Here is a 22108-nt window from a genome sequence, read left to right on the forward strand (position 1 = left end):
TTACTACGAAGACTGGAAATGCTGTCTGATAAAGGACAAGGGCATGCAGCCAGCGAATGAACGCGTTACGTTACCATGTGCGAGCCTCCGGCTCTGCACAGCCTCAGGACTGTGCTCGTGTTCTGGAAGAGCAGGCAGGCCAGCAACGAGATCCAGGTCATCCAACAGGACAACAGAAGGCTGCCGCCACACCGCCTCTGAGAAAGCTGCCTCTAGGGCTTTCTGTATGTTTTCAAGCCTTTTTCCTTAACACAGAAGATATGAAATAGTTTTACTGTTATTTGAGGGCTGGGAAAGGTCAGGCTGCCATTGAAAGCACTAGAAAAGCTCAATATTGATTTGACTATGAAAATTCAATCAATACAGTATTTTGTTATATATATATACCAATCACTAAAATCTGTTAATCACTAACATGGTTTAAATAATACAGCCCCAAAGGACTAAGTACTGAATTTTATAAAACTGAAAAAAGGAATATGCTACTATAATTTCTATACATATGTATTTATTTATCCTTGCCTCATTCCACGAAGAATTTCAGATGGCTTACAACAAAACAGTAAAATAAAAGCAGGATGTGGGAAAATATAAATGAAAGCAGGGGAATCACAAGTCAGATAAAATCAAACACAAAGGTAGCCACCTAGAGATCCTAGAACTGCTATATTTGAATCATTAATTTGGCTTCAATCATCCTGGTGAATTACAACTTAATTTTCAAAGAACAGAGAACATACCAATTCATAAACCAATATAAAGAGTTCCTGTTACTTAGTTCTCAAACAAAATTTTCACATGAGGCTTCAAGCAAGACTCTAAAGAGATGGACAATGTCTCTGAAACCACATTTATAGAATATGAAGTAATGGGTTTCCAAAGGCCATTTCTTAGTTTCCTATCATATACTATATTAAAAAGCAGAATATAATGACTAGCTGGGACTATATGGTAGTGGTAGCCAAGGGACGAAAAATTAACTACTCAGTAAAATATTTCTGATTTTTAAAAAACTGAATAGATAATATAAATGTCAAAGATTTTCAAAAGTACAAGTGTACAGCTGACCCAGGAGCAACATGGGTTTGAGCTGTGCAAGTCCACTTATATGTGGGTTTTTCCAGCAGTAAATACCACAGTGCTGTACCACCCAAGGCTGGCTGCAGACACAGAGGGACCACATATACAGAGGGCTGTGACTCTAAGTTACACAAAGAGCTTTCGTTGCATAGAGGCTGGCACCCCAACACTCAAACTGTTCAAGGGTCAGCTGTATGTGATAAACTGTAAGTCTCCTCTTTGCTGTCCCTAGCCACCCACTTTCCCTCCCCTGAGGTAGCCACCCTACGAGTTTCCCAAAGCAAGTCAGAGGTAATCTATACCCATTAGAGTATATTCTAGATACTAACTTTCTCAGAGTGGTGTAAGTTGGAATTTTCAGGAATATAGTCTACAAAGAGTTTATGGAGAGTTTTAAAATTTTTATTGGAAACACTAAAAACATTCGAAAGCCAGATTTAAAATTTCTAAGTAATTTTAATGATTAAATGACCATCAGAAAAGTTAAAGATTAGGTATTTGTATTTATTAGATTACCAGCATTAAATAGTAACATTTCTTTCTATCAGAAAAAAGATTTATGTAGAGTATTACCATATTCATACCTCGTAAAGCTTTACAGTCAACTATTTCCACATGGGCATCCAATAAGTTAAATGCTTCTTTACAGACTGCCTTCGCTAAAGTTGATTTTCCACTCCCCTAGAAAATAATTGCTTAAATTAGAACTCTCAATATATTCAGTCACAGAAATAGCCTCTGTCACTGTGATAACCACCAAGATTCAGCCTCATCAATCAAGTATATACTACACAATGTTATGTAACAATTACATCTCAATACGGCCGGGGAAAAAAAGAAAATCCACATCCCTGGTTATAAAATAACATTTAAAAAATACGAAATAATTGTAAATACTTAGTAGAGAAAGGTAAAAAAAATCTGTAATAGGGGCTTCCCTGGTGGCGCAGTGGTTGAGAGTCCTCCTGCCGATGCAGGGGACACGGGTTCGTGCCCCGGTCAAGGAAGATCCCACATGCCGCAGAGCAGCTGTGCCCGTGAGCCATGGCCGCTGAGCCTGCGCATCCGGAGCCTGTGCTCCACAGCGGGAGAGGCCACAGCAGTGAGAGGCCCGCGTACCACACAAAAAATAAATAAATAAAAAATTTTTTAAAATCTGTAATCGTCCCACATCACAGAATTACTGTCAACTGTTTTGCTGTATCATCCTTCCAGACACTCCACACACGTTTTATGCAAATTTATGAACACGGGATTACAGTATTCCTGAGGGTTTATAATAAATCATTGTCCTCTTTATCAACAGATATAGAGCTGCAGCAGCTCCCTAGTACAATACCACTGTGAGGATGTACTGGACCATAATGTGTTTATCAAAACCCTTCCTGCTGTATATTTATGCTACTCCCACTTTTTAACTATTATAAGTAAAGCTAAACTAAATATCCATACATATATGTTTACTTATTTGTCAGATTATACCTTCAGAATAAATTTCTAGAAGTGTAATTACTACACCAAAGGTATACATATTTAAATTTTGCTAAACATTGCTATAAGTGCCCCTTAGAAGACTGAACACTGTTAGGTTTTTTTTTTGGATTGTGTTCATTTTATTTTTAATAGCATATTTATTGGAGTATAATTGCTTTATAATGCTGTGTTAGTTTCTGCTTTTTAACAAAGTGAATCAGCTATATGTATACATATATCCCCATATCTCTTCCCTCTTGCATCTCCCTCCCTTACACGCTCCCTATCCCACCCCTCTAGGTGGTCACAAAACACCGAGCTGATCTCCCTGTGCTATGAGGCTGCTTCCCACTAGCTATCTATTTTACATTTGGTAGTGTATATATGTCCATGACACTCTCTCACTTGGTTCCAGCTTACCCTTCTCCCTCCCCATGTCCTCAAGTCCATTCTCTATGTCTGCCACTGTTAGGTTTTTATAATTCTTTTTTTTTTTTTTTTTTTTTTTGGGGGTTACGGGCCTCTCACTGTTGTGGCCTCTCCCTTTGTGGAGCAGAGGCTCCGGACGCGCAGGCACAGCGGCCATGGCTCACGGGCACAGCCGCTCCGTGGCATGTGGGATCTTCCCAGACTGGGGCACGAACCCGTGTCCCCTGCATCGGCAGGCGGACTCTCAACCACTGCGCCACTAGGGAAGCCCTATAATTCTTTTAATATAGGTTTCCTCCCACAATCTACTACTATTTCTTTCCTTTTTTCCCCCAATAAATTTATTTTTGGCTGCGTTGGGTCTTCGTTGCTGCGTGTGGGCTTTCTCTAGTTGCAGCAAGCAGGGGCTACTCTTCGTTGTGGTGCATACATAGGCTTATCACTGTGGTGGCTTCTCTTGTTGCGAAGCAGGGGCTCTAGGCATGCAGGCTTCAGTAGTTGTGCAATGCGGGCTTAGTAGTTGTGGCTCATGGGCTCTAGAGCACAGACTCAGTAGTTGTGGTGCACAGGCTTAGTTGCTCTGTGGCATGTGGGATCTTCCTGGACTAGGGCTTGAACCCGTGTCCCCTGCATTGGCAGGTGGATTCTTAACCATTGTGCCACCAGGGAAGTCCAATCTACTATTTCTTACCATTGTTGCTTTGTCTAGCTTTAACACCCCTGTACCAGCTGTAATATTTTGCTTTTCATTACTGTGAACTGGAAAAAACAGCCAAGCTTATTGTGCAAAGTCTGAAATTTAGCAGGCATTCAACAATACTACCATCACTATAGTTTACAGAATTGCATTTATAATTAAAGTCACTGGACCCCAAAGAATAAAGAAATTAGGGGTGCTGGTGTATAGGCCCCACCTGTCACTTTTTGCTGAATCAGAGGGCCTTTTCTCTCACTCAAAGTAATTCACATTTGTATAGCACCTTTCATATATATTATTTCTCTTAAGTGAGGTTAATCCTAAAAGGCAGGTTAAGAAGCTGAAAACTGCCTGAGGTCACAGTCAGTAAGTATATAACAAAGGTGGGACTCAAATTCAGGTCTTCTATGTGCTCTTTCTATTAACCACGCTACCTCTATGTGAGAAGGAGGAACTCTGGTTTCTGAATCAGTAGGATATTGTTTTTCAAAATAAATATTCTACCACGATGATATATTTTGAAATTTGACACAGGTCATCTAGAAAACATGTAGAGTAGTTGCTATATTTTACCAGCCTTGCATACCTGGAATAAATCCTACTTGACTGTGGTATATAATTCTTTTAATATATTGGTTGATTTGATTTGCTCATCTCTTGTTGATGATTTTTGCATCTATGTTCATGAGAGATATTAGTCTGTAGTTTTCTTGCAATGCCTCTGTCTGGTTTTGTTATTAGGTAATGCTGGCCTCACAGAATGAGTTAGGAAGTATTTCCTCTGCTTCTATCCTCTGAAAGAGACTGTAGAGAATTGGTATAATTTCTTCCTTGAGGGTTTGGTAGAATTCACCAGTGAACCCATCTGGGCCTGGTGCTTTCTGTTTTGGAAGTTATTAATTACTGATTCAACTACTTTAATGGATATAGGCCTTTTTATATTGTCCATATCTTCTTCTGTGAGTTCTGGCAGACTCCTTGTGTCTTTCAAGGAATTGGTCTATTCATCTAGGTTATCGAATTTTTAGGCACAGAGTTGTTTATTACTATTACTACTTTATTATCCTTTTAATGCCCATGGGATCTGTATTGATATCCACTTTTTCATTTCTTATATTAGTAATTTGTATCCTCTTTTTTTTTTCTTAGCCTGGATAGAGGCTTATCAATTTTACTGACCGTTTCAAAGAACCAGCTTTTGGTTTCACTGATTTTCTCTACTGATTTCCTGTTTTCAATTCATTGATTTCTGCTCTAATTCTTATTATTTCTTTTCTTCTGCTTACATAGGATTTAATTTGTTCTTCTTTTTCTAGCTTCCTAAAGTGAAAGTTTAGATTATTGGAGTAGTTGCTATATTTTAAGTAAGAATCAAAAGAGAGCAACGGGGCTAGTAAGAGGAAAAAAAAGTTATGATACTAGAGTTAAAAGTGAATAGAAATGAAAAAGCCTTATAATTTTGAATTGAAAAAAAGCACGAAGACTCACAAAGACCACACCGTAGCCCTGGAAAAAATATTGCATTGGTAGAGAATAAAACTGTAAGCCCCTTAAAAGGGCAGGGAAGCTCTCGCAAGACTGACAAAGATTAAAACAAAAGAAGATACAAATCACCAATAACAGGAAATGGGACATCACAACAGATTCTGCATCTATTAACAGCACAGTAAGAGAATGCTACAAACAACTTTATGCTCAAAAACTTGACCAGTTCCTCAAAAACTACAAACTACCAAATGCCTGCCAAAATGAAACAGACAACTAAGGACTTTGAATTTATAAAGAAATCTCTAGGTCCAGATGGTTTCAGTGGAGATGTTACAAAGCATTTTAAAGAATTAACATCAATTTTATACAATCTCTTCCAAAAAACAGAACAGGAGGGAACACTTTTCAACTTACTTTACGAGGCCAGAATTACCCTGAGAGCAAATCCAGACAAATGCAGTACAAAAACAGAAAACTATATAGCTCATGAACTTACATGCAAAAATCCTCAACAGAATATTAGCAAACAGAACCCAGCAATCTGTGGGTTGGCCAAAAAGTTCGTTTGGGTTTTTCCATAAGATATTATGGAAAGAATAATAGACCACGACCAAGTGGGATTTATTACAGTTTTGCAAGGCTGGCTGAACATCTGAAAATCAATCAACCTTATTAACACCCTACCAACATCCTAAAAAAGAAAATTCATACAATCATATCAATGGATATAGAAAAAGTGCAGGGAGACCATCACCTGATTCATCACCACATTCCCAATATCTAACAGCAGGCACTCAAAAATATTAGTGAATGAATGAATGCTTTCCATATCTGGTATCAACAACCGTATATAATAGATGATCAAAACCCAAAGAGAAGAATTAAAAATTGCTAATTAGTGAAAATGAGCACATTTTAACCACATACCTTTCCTCCCGTGAGTAAAAGGGCTCCGTTTCTAAGTCCTGCCACAAGGGCCATCAGCTGCCGAGACAAAGGGCGTCCTAGGAGGCTATGAGTGATGTGCTCCACGGAGGAGACGCCTAAGGAGTTCACTCCTCTGCAAACATGTAAATTGCATGATAAAACACTGAAACAGGGTAAAATCTAGCTATAAAAAATTCTGAAACTTTTCTTCCCAGGCTACTTAATGAGTTAATAAAAAGAGTAAAATCTTGAGCTTCCCTGGTGGTGCAGTGGTTGAGAGTCCACCTGCCGTTGCAGGGGACACGGGTTCGTGCCCCGGTCCGGGAAGATCCCACATGCCGCGGACAGGATAGGCCCGTGAGCCATGGCCGCTAGGCCTGCGCATCCGGAGCCTGTGCTCCGCAACGGGAGAAGCCACATCAGTGAGAGGCCCACATACCGCCAAAAAAAAAAAAAAAAAAAGTAACATCTTAAAAATGATCCCTTACTTGAAAATAAAATGAATTAATGCCAAATCTGAGTCACAGATTTTAAAACTATTTTTATTACTTTCAAACATGTGCAGTAACTAAAAGTTTTGTCCTAATAGGACTCCTTAAGGAATTTGTCTTAATGCATACAAATATCCCCCTGAAAATGATTTCTGGTTTGTCATCAAAAATTATCATAAATGGGTGCTCTTAAAGTGTTAGCATAATTGAAGACTTATTTCCTCTTAAATGTCATTTTTGAAATCCAGTTTCAATCTGTAGATTATTAGATTATATAAATAAGAACTTTGACCTACTTCCTGACTCTGACTGCCAGTTTATTTCTGAAAATAAATATCATAAATTCCTAAAATTAGTCTGAACTGAAGAGATTTTACTTTATACTTGAGTATTATGCCACATTTAAGCATTGTTACTTTATAGTTTAATCCTTTTACTAAAATATTTATAGACTATACTATTGCAGGAAATCAAATCACTACTACTATATCTACTAAAGGCCTCTGTGAAGAATTCTAAGAAGTAATGTTTATGTGAGATTATATTGTATTAAGAGCTAAAGAAATTGAGGAGGTTCTTTTCAGGTTTGTTTGTCTTAAAGTTGAGGAAAACACTAATAACCCCAATCAGTACATCAATAAGATAGTGAAGGAATAACTTAATTTGAAATATTTTTAAACATTCAACTAATGTTTTTGGATTTAACTTTTAAAATTAATTTATTAATTTTAAAGGATTATTGTTTTATTCAAGCATGTATGATCCAGGTCATATCTAGTTGGCTCTTTTTTCACAAATCAACTCTCAAAGTAAAATTTCTAATAAGTTTCAGACTTTTAGTTATCTAAGAAGAGAAGGCAAATTACTAAGCCAGGTGTGAAAACAGAAACAATCCTTGAAAAAAATATTTACTACTGCATTAGTAAGACGAGTCAATGATATTAACATCTAATTTAACATTTACACATAAAAGCCCTGGAAAAGATAATGTCAAACGTGTCTAAACATGGTAGTTTGGCCATAACTTCTTACCCCAAGCAGTTCAGCTTTAAAAAAGGAAGAATAAAGTCAATCTCCTCACTGTTTTCTTCTTTTACCATAGGATCCAGAAGGACCTATAGTAGCAAGGAAAAATCGATTTTACATTTCAAAGTTATACCTTTTGCCTGTTTTTCTTGGGTCCCAGGAAACTGAATTGCTGATTCTGTTACACCAGAGAGAAAAGATATATTGTACACGCAAAATTATAACTTAAAATAGCCCTAACAATAATAATTTACTCATCCAAGGAATATAAATATTTACAGTTAGCAGTAAAGAATGTCATCTTCTTAATACAGTTTACAGATATATCTTTATTTGCAATTTTGATTTCTGTCACATTTATTTCTTTTCACAATCTTACATTTGTATCTTCTCTGCATGGTATTCCTTAAATTATATTTCAAAAGTAGACAAACAATGTCTAATTTCAAACCACCGAAATTCTAAATGACTAGAGAATCTTTAATTCTATTAAGGACAAGAGTGAATATCCTAACCAAAACATAATATTCTAAAAGGAGCACTTTAAAAATATTTCTGGAAGAGAAGTTATCTGATAATATTTGTGAAGAGTTGAGAAATAAAGAACTGACAAAACAACATGGGTTGTGCAGCAAAACTGCAAATAAAAATATGAATTAAAAAAATTAAACCCCTAAGCTAAGTTTTCATTTATTTCAGTACTAAAAGATTTTAAAATCATGATCCACTTGCCAGTTAACACGATCAATTCTATTCTTAAAACTTAACTGTGTGGAGGCATCAATTTCAAATTTAGGATAAATCAACAATTTGTTTAGATAAGTTAAAGAGATTATAGAATAAAATATTTTAAGTCAAGTTATTCCTTACTCTTACCATTCAAGTTTCTAATACACTTTAGGATGCAATGTAACAGGTAAATTCATGCTTTAGAATCAATCACATGTGAAAATATTATTTCATTAAATATTCAATAGTATGTCATTACTTGTATTGTCATCTTCTGTAGCAGATTGGTACTCAACAGAAAAAGAGTTTCTTCTTTTTCCTTTTCCCAAGAATGAACTATATTCAGAGAAAACTCCTTCAACCCTATTAAAAGGAAGGTAATAAATGTAGTTAGTACTAAAGCTGAGATGAAATAATTTAAAATTTAAATTTATTTAATTTTAAACAGAGGCATTCTTTGATACATAAAATCTACTGTTTAATTATCATTATTAGGTTTCCTGTTCATACATATCACAAGTTGGAAAAACAATGAAAATTTTTCTGACTTCTTTAATAGAAAAAATATTGAAATAACAAATAAAATATACTCACCATCTTTCATTTCCAACTTAATATATTCTTCCTCTGATACTATCAGAGGAAGTGTGGTAGTAGTAGACTGCTGTAGCCATGAATAGAACACAGTTTTTATGTCTTCTTCACTTATGTCTTTAAGCTGCCAGAGGAAAGGAAAGAACAGCAATGATATTCTAATACATGAACTTAACCTTAACATTCTTATTTTAACACCTTATCTTGCCAATAAAATGATGTTCATAGGCACAGATTTGGGATTTGACATTACAGTACGAGTAAAGCACAGCCTGAAGAAACATTTACACAAGTGGCAAAGTTTTAAATGCTCCTTTTCTCTATGCCCAGTGATACACACACCATAATCTAGCTCACTTGATAACCATTCCAGCCCCATTCTCCCTTGCCTCCCTCTACTGTAGAGCAAACTCTACAGTGGGAGAGCAAACTCCTCTACTCCCAGCTTGGAACTGTGTGTGCATGCATCTGGCTGCACTCTGGCCAATGCTTTACAATCAGCAATCCATGGGAAAGCCTTCTCTTCCTAATTAAAAGGTACAGAAACCTTGCAAGGAGAAGAATTCTGCTTTGTGCCTTTCCTTCTGCTGCCAAGAATGCAGACGTGATACCTATTACTACTGCAAATGTCTTGCATCTAAGAGGAGGAAAGGCAAAGGCTAAAGATGGCAGAAGAAAAAGACCAAAGGAGCCTAGATCATTGGTTACATAGTTTAACCCCGTTGAGCTCCTCCAAACTTCTTTGCGCATGAGAAAAATAAACTTTTTATATGTTAGTGTCACTTTTTTTTTCTGTTAATATGGCCGATGTACTCAACAAGTAGAGTGTTAATAAACTGTTCAAAAGGTATTAAGAAATTCTGAGAAAAACACTGCTAATTTTTGATGCTTTTAGATTAACATTAAGTTTTAAAAATCTATTTGAAATTAAAAAGGGAATAACAAAAATTCATATATGAAAGATAATATCTGCCTAGGAAAATAAACCTCTATTCTACCATTTCTCAACTGGTCCATTTCTATTCGCTCTCTTTATTCAGAGTCAAGCTTAGATCCACTGATTAAGCTCAGTTGAGAATATGCTTACCACCAAAAGCAAGCTAAGCTAAGAAAAGGCATCATTTTCCCATTCTTAAAAATCACAGAAATAGTCAGTTACTTCTTTGAATATTATTGTGCAATGGGATTAAAGACCTAAAGGAAGTCATAAAATGAAAATGAAAACTATTTAAAATCAAGACTTTTAGGATCAGAAAGCAACTCATAGTTCCTCTAGAATCAAACATCCTTAAGTCCTAAGTGATATGATCAGCCCAGAGAGACCTTCCAAGGTCATAAAGCTTCCACTAAAGTATGCAACTCAGGACAGGAAAGAAATTCGGTAGTAATATTCCATTCCTGACACCAGAAAAAAACAAAAAAACAATGAGCAGTGGCTAATTATTTTTGTACATAAGACCTAAATTTTGAAAAGAAAAATACCAAGATCAATAACCGAGGTAAAAGCAGAGCTCCTGTAAACTTAAAAAAGAAAACTTAAAAAAAGTCAAGAGCCATGGAAGTTCCCTGTTCCAAAGACTTTTACAATATGGTCTACATGTTTAAAGATTTCTTAAGAATATCAAGGTAATATATATAGAAAGCAAAATATCTGACTTTGAAAATCCTGCAGTTATCAAGACAATGTTAAATTTCCTTCACGTATTTTTAAAAAAGATACTGAGCAACTAGACAGAGACAAGATGGTGGAGTAGAAGAACTTGAGCTCACCTTCCTCTCAAGGAAACACCCAAATCACAACTGTTATATAACCATCTACAAAAAAGACTAGAACCTACCAAAAAAGATATTCTATACCCAAAGATAAAGAAGAAGCCACAAAGAGATGGTAGGAGGAGTGCTTTTGCAATATACTCAAGTCCCATACCCGCCGGGTAGGTGAGCCACAAACTGGAAAATAATTATATTGCAGAGGTTCTCCCACAGGAGTGAGAGTTCAGAGCCCCTTGTCAGGCTGCCCAGCCTGGGGGTCTGGCATTGAGAGGAGGAGCCACCAGAGTACTTGGCTTTGAAGGCCAGTGGGGCTTAAGTGCAGGAGCTCCACAGGACTAGGGGAAACAGAGACTCTACTCTTGGAGGGTGCACACAAGGTTTCACATGCACTGGGACCCAGAGCAAAACAGTGACACCATGGGAACCTGGGCCAGACCCACCTGCGGGTCTTAGAGAGTTTCCTGGGGAGGTGGGGAGTTGGCTGTGGCTCACTGTGGGGGCAAGGACACTGGTGGCAGAGGCCCCAGGGAATATTCATGGCATGAGCTCTCCCAGAGGTCACCTTTTGGCACTGAGACCTGGCCTCACCCAACAGCCTGCAGGCTCCACTGCTGGGACGCCTCAGGCCAAACAACCAACAGGGGGGGAACACAGCCCCACCCACAAGCAGAGAGGCTGCCTAAAGTCTTCCTGAGCCCACAGCCATCTCTAAACACATCTCTTGACACAGCCCTGCCCACTAGAGGCACAAAATCCAGCTCCACCCACCAGGGGGCAGGCACTAGTCCCTCCCACCAGGAAGCCTGCAGAAGCCCCTGGACCAACCTCACCCAGCAGGGGGCAGACACCAGAAACAAGAAGAACTACAATCCTGTAGCCTGAGGAACAGAGACCACAAACACAGAACATTAGAAAATATGACACAGCAGAGAAACCTGTTCCAGACAAAGGAAAAAGATAAAACCCCAGAAGAACAACTAAGTGAAGTGGAGATAGGCAATATACCTGAAAAAGAATTCAGAGTAATGATAGTAAAGATGATCCAAAAACTCAAAAAAAGAATCGAGGCACAGACTGAGAGGGTACAAGAAATGATTAACAAAGAGCTAGAAGCTTGAAAAAAACACACAGATGTACAATACAATAACTGAAATGAAAAATACACTAGAAAGAATCAATAGCAGAATAAATGAGGCAGAAGAATGAACAAGTGAGCTGGAGGACAGATTGGAGGAAATCACTGCCACGGAGCAGAATAAAGAAAAAAGAATGAAGAGAAATGAGGACAGTCTAAGGGACCTCTGGGACAACATTAAAAGCACCAACATTCACATTATAGGGGTCCCAGAAGGAGAAGAGAGAAAGGGCCTGAGAAAATATTTGAAGAAAGAATAGCTGAAAACTTCCTTAACTAATGGGAAAGGAAACACTCACTCAACTCCACAAAGCACAGAGAGTCCCAGGCAGAATAAACCCAAGCAGGAACACACCGAGACACATGTTAATCAAATTGACAGAATTTAAAGACAAAGAGAAAATATTAAAAGCAACAAGGGGAAAGCAACAAATAACATGCAAGGGCATCCTCATAAGGTTATTAGCTGATTTTTCAGCAGAAACTCTGTAGGCCAGAAGGCAGTGGCACAATATATTTAAAATGATGAAAGGGAAAAACGTACAACCAAGAACATTCTACCTAGCAAGGCTCTTGTTCAGATTCGACGGAGAAATCAAAAGCTTTACAGACAAGCAAAAGCTTAGAGAATTCAGCAACACCAAATCAGCTTTACAACAAATGCTCAAGGAACTTCTCTAGATGGAAAAGAAAAGGCCACAACTAGAAACAAGAAAATTATAAATAGGATAGCTCAAAGGTAAAGGCAAACATAGAGCAAAGGTAGGAAATCATCCACATACAAACAGGATACCAAAACCAGCAATCATGAGAAGAGGAGAGCACAAATGCAGCATATTGAAAATACATTTGAAGTTAAGAGACCAGCAACTGAAAACAATCTCGTATATATATACACTGCTATATCAAAACCTCATGGGAGGGCTTCCCTGGTGGCGCAGTGGATGAGAGTCCGCCTGACGATGCAGGGGACATGGGTTCGTGCCCCAGTCCAGGAAGATCCCACATGCCACCGAGCGGTTAGGCCCATGAGCCATGGCCGCTGAGCCTGCACATCCGGAGCCTGTGCTCCGCAACGGGAGAGGCCACAACAGTGAGAGGCCCGCGTACCGCAAACAACAACAACAACAACAAAAAACCCTCATGGGAACTACAAACCAAAAATCTACAATAGATACGCACAAAAAAAGAAAAAGCAATCCAAACACAACACTAAAGATAGCTATCAAATCACATGAGAACAAAAGAGGAAAGGAAGAAAAAAGACCTACAAAAACAAATCCAAAACAATTAACAAAATGGCAATAAGGACATACATATTGACAATTACCTTAAATGTACTGATAAATGGATTAAATGCTCCAACCAAAAGACACAGACTGGCTGAATGGATACAAATACAAGACCTGTATATATGCTGTCTACAAGAGACCCACTTCAGATCTAGGGACACATACAGACTGAAAGTGAGGGGATGGAAAAAGGCATTCCATGCAAATGGAAATCAAAAGAAAGCTGGAGTAGTAATACTCATATCAGACAAAATAGACGTTAAAATAAAGAATGTTACAAGAGACAAAGAAGGACGCTACATTAATGATCAAGGGATCAATCCAAGAAGAAAATATAACAATTGTAATTATATATGCACCCAACACAGAAGCACCTCAATACATACGGCAAATAATAATAGCCATAAAAGGAGAAATCGACAGTACCACAATAATAGTGAGGAACTTTAACAACCCACTTTCATCAATGGACAGATCATCCAGACACAAAATCAATAAGGAAACACAGGCCTTAAATGCCACATTAGACCAGATGGACTTAATTGATATTTATAGACCTTCCATCCAAAAGCAGCAGAATACACAATCTTTTCAAGTACACATGGAACATTCTTCAGGACTGAGCACATGCTGGGACACAAAGCAAGGCTCAGTAAATTTAAGAAAATTGAAATCATATCAAGCATCTTCTCCACCACAATGCTATGAGATTAGAAGTTCACTACAAGAAAATAACTGTAAAAAACACAAACACATGGAGGCTAAACAATATGCTACTAAACAACCAATGGATCACTGAAAAAAAATCGAAGAGGAAATCAAAAAATACCTAGAGACAAATGAAAAAAAAGCATGACAATCCAAAACCTATGGGACGCAGCAAAAGCAGTTCTAAGACAAGGATGCCCAGTCTAGCCATTTTTTTTTTTAAACATAGTTCTCAAAGTCCTAGCCATGGCAATCAGAAAAGAAAAAGAAAAGGAATCCAAATTGGAAAAGAAGTAAAACTGTTGCAGAAGACATGATACTATACATAGAAAATCCTAAAGAGGCTACCAGAAAACTACTAGAGCTCACCAATGAATTCGGTAAAGTTGTAGGATACAAAATTAATACACAGAAATCTCTTATTTATATACACTAAAAACAAAAGATCAGAAGGAGAAATTAAGGAAACAATCCCATTTACCATAGGAATACACATACCTAAGGAGACAAAATACCTCTGTTCTGAAAACTATAAGACACTGATGAAGGAAATCAAAGATGACACAACCAGATGGAAAGATATACCATGTTCTTGGACTGGAAGAGTCAATATTGTCAAAATGACTATACTACCCAAGGCAATATACAGATTCAATGCAATCCCTATTAAATTACCAACGGCATTTTTCACAGAAGTAGAACAAAAAATATTTAAATTTTTATGGAAACACAGAAGACCGCAAATAGACAAAGCAATCCTGAGAAAGAAAAACGGAGCTGGAGGAATCAGGCGCCCTGACTTCCGACTATAACACAAAGCTACAATAATCAAAACAGTATGTTACTAGCACAAAACCAGAAATATAGATCAATGGAACAGGATAGAATGTCCAGAAATAAACCCATGCACCTATGGTCAATTAACCTATGACAAAGGAGACAAGAATATACAATGGAGAAAAAACAGTCTCAATAAGTGGTGCTGGGAAAACTAAACAGCTACATATAAAAGAATTAAACTAGACATTCTCTAACACCATACATAAAAATAAAGTCAAAATGGGGCTTCCCTGGTGGTGCAGTGGTTAAGAGTCCACCTGCCGATGCAGGGGACATGGGTTCGTGCCCCAGTCTGGGAAGGTCCCACATGCCGCGGAGCGGTTGGGCCCGTAAGCCATGGCCGCAGAGCCTGCGTGTCCAGAGCCTGTGCTCCGCAGTGGGAGAGGCCACAACAGTGAGAGGCCCGCGTACCACAAAAAAATAAAAAAATAAAGTCAAGATGGATTAAAAAGCTAAATGTAAGATTGGACACTATAAAATTCTTAGAGGAAAACAAAGGGAGAACACTCTCTGACATAAATCGCAGCAATATCTTTTTGAATCTACTTCCTACAGTAATGAAAATAAAAACAAAAATGGGACCTAATTAAACTTAAAAGCTTTTGCACAGCAAAGGAAACCATAAACAAAACAAAAAGACAACGCACAGAATGAGAGAAAATATTTGCAAGTGATGCAACCCACAAGGGATTAATGTCCAAAACATACAAACAGTCCATGCAGCTCAATATCAAACAAAAAACAAAAAAACAAAAAAACCCACCAACCCAATCAAAAAATGAGCAGAAAAGGTCTAAACAGACCTTTCTCCGAAGAAGACATACAGGTGGCCAAAAAGTACTTGAAAAGGTGGTCAACATCACTATTAGAGACATGCAAATCAAAATTACAATGAGGTATCACCTCACATTGATCAGAAGAGCCATCATCAAAAAGTCTACAAACAATGAATGCTGGAGACAGTGCTGAGAAAAGGGAACCCTCCTACACTGTTGGTGTGAATGTAAATTGGTACAACCATTGTGGAGAACATATGAAGGTTCCTTAAAACCTCCAAAAAATAGAACTACCATATGATCCAGCAATCCCACCCACTCCTGGGCATATATCCAGAGAAAACCCTAATTTGAAAAGATACATGCACCCCAATGTTCACTGTAGCACTATTTACAATAGCCAAGACACAGAAGCAACCTAAATGTCCTTCGACAGAGCAATGGATAAAGATGTGATATATATATATATACAATGGAATATATTTAAAAAGCCATAAAAAAGAATGAAATAATGCCATTGCAGCAATATGGATAGACCTAGAGATTATCGTACTAAGTGAAGTAAGTCAGACAGAGAAAGACAAATATCATATGGTATCACTTATATGTGGAATCTAATAAAATGATACAAATGAACTTATTTACAAAACAGAAACAGACTCACACACTTCGAAAACAAACTTATGGTTACCAAGGGGAAAGGTGGGGGGGAGGGATAAATTAGGAGTTTGGCATTAACATATACACACTACTATATATAAAATAGATAATCCACAAGGACCTATTGTATAGCATAGGGAACTCACTCAATATTCTGTTATAACCTATATGGGAAAAGAATCTGAAAAAGAATGGATATATGTATATGTATAACTGAATCGCTTTGCTATACATCTGAAACTAATGAAACGTTGTAAATCAACTATAATATAAAATAAAAATTAAAAAGAAACCCTAAGATCAATAACCAAAAAGTTCGAAGAAAACTACAAATCACTGTATACTGTTCAGCCAATGTGTTAAATGCTCAGTTGCATACTATTATGGAAATGGCATTTATTCTATTTGTTTTCTTCTTCTCTAGTCACAAAACATAAGCTATCTTACCTGGGGTTTCATCAAGTAGAAAGATCTGTTAAAATGGTTATATAATGACCCTGACATAATGACCATCGATATCCAGAGGACCCAGAAGTATCACTCGAATTATCAGAGAAGGATTAAATTATGTCTGGAATTTTTTAAACATATAATAATTTTCCTGTATTATAATTCTCTGAGACTGGTAATCTAAACTGGTACAGATGATGATACCCTATTAAAAAGATTTTAAAGTTAAGTTCCGTACCTCATTTCCTGACCATTATCAATTTCTACTAAATTAACAGTGTTGAAAAGTAAAACAATCTAACTCTCTTTTATGCTGCAATGTTAATACCGAAACATATGAGAATTTTTTAAAAGATTACCCAGATGTAGCAAAAATACCAAACTTTTAAAAGCCAAGTTATCCATATTTGCATTGGCACAATTGATATGTGTATTGCTTATTAAAGACTTCTTGGTTTCTCAAAAAGTTAAACATAGAATTGCCATATGACCCAGCAACTCAACTCCTAGGTATGTACCCAAAAGAACTGAAAGCAGGGACTCAAACAAATACTTGTACATAAACATCCACAGCAGCACTATTCACAATAGTTAAAAAGGCAGAAATAACCCATGTCCATCAACAGATGAATGGATAAACAAAATGTGGTATATACATACAATGGAATATTATTTAGCCATAAATAGGAATGAAGTTCTGATATATGCTATAGTGTGGATGAACCCTGAAAACATGTTAAATGAAATAAGCAAGACACAAAGGGCAAATATTGTATGATTCCACTTACATATAAGATCTAGAATAAGTAAATTCACAGAGACTGACTACAGATGAGAGGTTACCAGGAACTGGGGGAGGGAAGGATGGGGAGTGATGGCTTAACGGGCACAGAGTTTCTGCTTGGGGTGATGGAAAAGTTTTGGAAATAGATAGTGGTGATGATTTCACAGCATTATAAATGTACTTAATGCCACTGAACTGCACACTTAAAAATGGTTACAATAGCATTTTATCTTATATATATTTTACCACAATAAAATAAAAAGAAAAAAAGACTTCCTTGCTCTTCTAGCATAAAGGAGTACATTCTTATTACTTAACTAAAGCAACTAGAAATTTTACAACACATGTAAAACTGTGATGTAACATATAAATCTGAACTCACTAAGTTTTCTCTAGGTTGTAATTTTAGAAATCTTGGAATTTTAGGGGTAATTTCCACTGGAGTTATTCTGACTACTGCATGCATTTCTATATTTAGCCTCTTTCTCAGGTCATCTGGGATCTGAAATATATAAAAATAAATAAAAAATATAAATATGTTAAAAGCTTGATTAAGAAATACTCCATAGCATAAATACTGATGTTAACTTCTATCAATTCAGGCGAATGATAGACGCTATCATGATTTATAATATAACCAGATGGGCGTTCAGGTACTGTTATAACACATTTCAATTTTTCCCCTACATTTGTTTCTTTTAACATCCTCTTCAGAAGGTGATCAGTTTTGATCTATCCAGTCAAGCCTGTTTGAGTATCTGATGGCAGCTACTGCCACTCCTCACTGGTCATTCTCCCAACCTTTGAAGCAGAACGGGAAGTGCGGGCTCCTCACTGCCATCTTACCTGTTCTCCAGGACTTGACTGTTATCCCTTTTTCACCCCGTCCTCACCATGTAATATCAAGGAAATAATGGTATTTCCTACCTAATGGCAGAACCATTAATAGAAAGAGATAAGTCATAGTAAGTTCAGTGTTAGACAATTTGATTTTGAAGATGCAGTGGGATCTTCTTAAGTAAGAGATTAGAGCTAACAGAAAACATGAGGCATCGTTGGAGCTTTAGAAAATGATGTAGGCTGAGAGATTAAAATTTTGTAAATCGCCTACATAAAGGTCATAGGTAAAACTGTGAGAGTAAAAGAAACCTACAAAGGAGACCCCCTTTCCTTCCCATTGTTCTTCCCTGTCCTAACAATTTCCTCCCTTCTCACCCTGAAGTTTCATTTCACAATCGTTCAAAATTAGGTTCAAATAAAGGGGGCTGGTGACTCATTTCATATAAAATTCGTGTTAATATTTGAGGCCAGGGACTTCCCTGGCAGTCCAGTGGTTAAAACTTCACCTTCTGGGCTTCCCTGATGGTGCAGTGGTTGAGAGTCCGCCTGCCGATGCAGGGGACACAGGTTTGTGACCCGGTCCGGGGGGATCCCACGTGCCGCGGAGCGGCTGGGCCCGTGAGCCATGGCCGTTGAGCCTGCGCATCCGGAGCCTGTGCTCCGCAACCGGAGAGGCCACAGCAGTGAGAGGCCCGCATACCGCAAAAAAAAACACAAAAAAACAAAAAAACTTCACCTTCCAATGCAGGGGGTGTGGGTTCAATCCCTGGTTGGGGAGCTAGGATCCCACATGCCTTGTGGCCAAAAAACCAAAACATAAAGCAGAAGCAATATTGTAACAAATTCAATAAAGACTTTTAAAAATGGTCTGCATCAAAAAAAAAACCTTAAAAAAAAATATTTGAGGCTAGGATGAGAAGGTGAAACGCTAGCTGCTCTACTTTGCTCTCCATCACACACAAGTTAAAGAGCCAATACCAGCAGGGTAAGGACCTTCTGGGTACATTTGAATCCAGGTCATCTCATGTAGTGGGTCTCTCCCTACACTGGGCATTTCCCCCAATACATAACAAGTCCTTCCTTTGCTTTCAAGAACTGGGAAACACATCTTCTGCAGGCATTAAAGATGTGAGGCTTTGTAGGGCACTCCAATCAAAGCATGAACTCAAGAGTCAGCCTGCCTGGGTTTGAATCCTAGTTCTACTTATTAGCTAATAACCCCAGGCAAATAATTTTGACCTCTCTGGGCTTGCACCAATCTTAGCTTATGCCGGTCCAAGTTTACTTAGCCAGGAAATACACAAACCCTACCCAAACAAGGACTTTACCCTGCAATCAGAAATGTGTCCCCGCAGGAACTTTAGATACTATTTATTATACTGGTTTTCAATTTGTATATAAAATATTATTTTAGTTCATAATTTGGGGAAGTTCAAGCAACATAAAATTACTTCCTCCCCAATTATAAGATTTATACTAACCCATGTGATGTACACCAGAAATTAACATAACACTGTAAAGCAACTATATTTCAATTAAAAAAAAAGATTTATACTAACCCAAACTTTCCCAAGATGAAGAGCTTCCAAGTTTTTGGTGTATTTAATGGCATTCTCCAATTCCTCAAGTCCATTCCAGACTACCTTTAGCACACAGGCATTGCCACCTTCTTGACTATGGTCTGGGCTACTCTGTTTTTGATCTAGTGGTTCTGACATCTGCTTCTCTTTTTCAGGTGACAGGACATTTTGCTTCATTTTACTTTGCTGTTGCTTTGGAGAAAGTAGTTTAACTAGCTTTCCATAGGTCACAGTAAAGCTGGGCTCCACATCAAAATATTCCTGGTCCCATGGAAATACATGAATGGTATAATGTTTGTGAAACAGAGAAGTTGCTGATGCATTACATATGCTGGGAGGCTGAGATTTACATACTCTGAAAATATTATCCAGAGGAACAACTTTTGACTGCATATTTTTGAATGCATTGATTTCAGTTAACCCCCAGGATGTGTCTTGTTTCTTCTCAGACCCAAAAGAAAAAATGCTTCCTATCACAGTCCATAAGCTTGGTATTAATGATGAGTCAATTGTATCCTCTGAATCTGTTTCTTTTGACCCAGTGACTCCTACAGTATTTGATTGAAGTTGCTTGGTTTGAAGTTCTCTTGTCAATCCTTTTTGGTCTTCTCCAAAATTATGAAATTTTCCATGTGCATTATCTGCTTTTGAAAATGTATTCTCTTTGGCTTCATGGGTCTTTGGCTGAATAAGGAGTTTGCTATCAGTTTCCAGCCTTCCATAAGGAGCAGCTGGTATTAGTGCAACTGTGTAGAAAATAAAGGTCATTAGTGTGCATTTACCTCTGCTTTGGATTCAGTGCTACTGTGAAGAGTATGATGGAAAATATTACAATGGCACCTACCAATCCGGATAAATATGTAAGCTTGCTGATCAACCCAAACAGAAAAAATGGCGTTTGGAAAAACTATTCGAATTTGATCTAGAAGATTCTGTTCAAGGGAAGCAGCATGCAGCTCCTAGAATCAATAAACAAAAAGATCAATTCACTTTACATTTTGTCTATTCCAGGCCTAGTAAGGAAATCTCAACTCATTCTTATAAATCAAACCAACTCAGAATATATAATGCCAGTCACAGAAGAGAAATCTAAAGACACTGATATGTTGGAGGATCAGATCAAGATGGTGAAGGAGCAGGACAGGGAGCTCACCTTCTCCCACAAATACATCAAAAATATATCTAACGTGCGGAACGGTTCTCACAGAATATCTAGTGAACGCTGGCAGAACACCGCAGATTTCCAAAAGGGCAAGAAAATCTCCATGTAACTGTGTAGGACTAAAGAATAAAGAAAAAAAAAAGAGAGAAAGGAATCGTGACAGGACCTGTGCTCCGGGGAGGGAACTGTGAAAGGTTTCCACACACTGGAAAGCCCTCTCACTGGTGGGGAGATCAGCTGGGACAGAGGGGGAGCTTCAGAGCCTTGGAGGAGAGCGCAGCAACCAGTATGCAGAGGGGAAAGTGGAGAGAGACCTGCACAGACGGTCAGTGTGCTGCCCAGCATTCCCCAGCCTGAGATGCTTGTCCGCTGCGGCAGGTGGGGGCTGGGTGCTGAGGCTTGGGCTTTGGAGGTCAGACCTAGGCAGAGGACTGGGGTTGGCTGCATGAAGACAGCCTGAGGGGGGCTAGGGTGTGGTGCACCACAACCGAGACAGTACAGGAATAAGCCTGGGCCCGCCAGAGAGGTAAGGTGCCATTGTTGGGGGGCATGCAAGGAGAGGGGCAGTAATACCATTGGAGCTTCTTTCTCCACATGTGCACTCTCAGGCAGCAGGGTACAGCCTATGTGCACTCAGGGGGTGGGTACAAGCCGCCACTGCCATCTTGGACTGCAGAGGCAGGTGCAGACCGCTGCCACCACCAAGTGTCCCACGCCTGGGCACCAACCGCTGCCCCTCCCCTCCTGGGAGCGTGCGCGGGCCATGCACCTGCATGGTCCCATCAAGGGGATAATGGCCAGCACACACTGAGGAAAGAGATGGCAAGCATCCAAACCAAAAACAGCCCTCATGCCAAAAAAAAAATTAAACCCACATAAGCTATGCAGGGATGCTTCCGCATATAAATAGCCCTCCAAGACTAGAGGAGATAACTGTTTCTCCTAAACTCACAGAGTAAGAGAAATATAAGCAAAATGAAGAAGCAGAGGAAATGCTCCCAGTTGAAAGACCAAGAGAATTCCCTTGAAGGAATAAACAAGGAAACAGACTTCTTCAGTCTAACAGACACCGACTTCAAAAGGGAGTAATGAAAATACTGAAGGAATTAAGAAAGCCTAGAGACAGAAATGCAGAGTACTATAAAAAGGAAACAGAAACTCTAAGGAAGAGCCA

At 38.3% G+C, this 22108-nt stretch overlaps 1 protein-coding gene across 5 annotated transcripts in view; it reads right to left on the reverse strand.

The window, feature by feature from the left end:
• The window catches only part of PEX1 (peroxisomal biogenesis factor 1), a 72315-nt gene that overhangs the window by 38543 nt on the left and 11664 nt on the right, over positions 1 to 22108 (reverse strand). For all 5 annotated transcript variants that reach the window (XR_004351420.1, XM_032643018.1, XM_032643019.1 and 2 more), the window contains 9 exons: positions 20617 to 20731; positions 19752 to 20518; positions 17735 to 17854; positions 8935 to 9058; positions 8600 to 8703; positions 7618 to 7700; positions 6095 to 6227; positions 1665 to 1761; positions 75 to 245 (listed from right to left, as the gene is read on the reverse strand). Coding sequence is in view for 4 of the 5 variants with exons in the window: in XM_032643018.1 (XP_032498909.1) it covers positions 75 to 245; positions 1665 to 1761; positions 6095 to 6227; positions 7618 to 7700; positions 8600 to 8703; positions 8935 to 9058; positions 17735 to 17854; positions 19752 to 20518; positions 20617 to 20731 (1714 nt within the window). In the remaining variant the exon portion in view is untranslated. The remainder of the gene's footprint in view (positions 1 to 74; positions 246 to 1664; positions 1762 to 6094; positions 6228 to 7617; positions 7701 to 8599; positions 8704 to 8934; positions 9059 to 17734; positions 17855 to 19751; positions 20519 to 20616; positions 20732 to 22108) is intronic.

Source organism: Phocoena sinus, chromosome 9, assembly GCF_008692025.1.
Source record: "Phocoena sinus isolate mPhoSin1 chromosome 9, mPhoSin1.pri, whole genome shotgun sequence".
NCBI lineage: Eukaryota > Metazoa > Chordata > Mammalia > Artiodactyla > Phocoenidae > Phocoena > Phocoena sinus.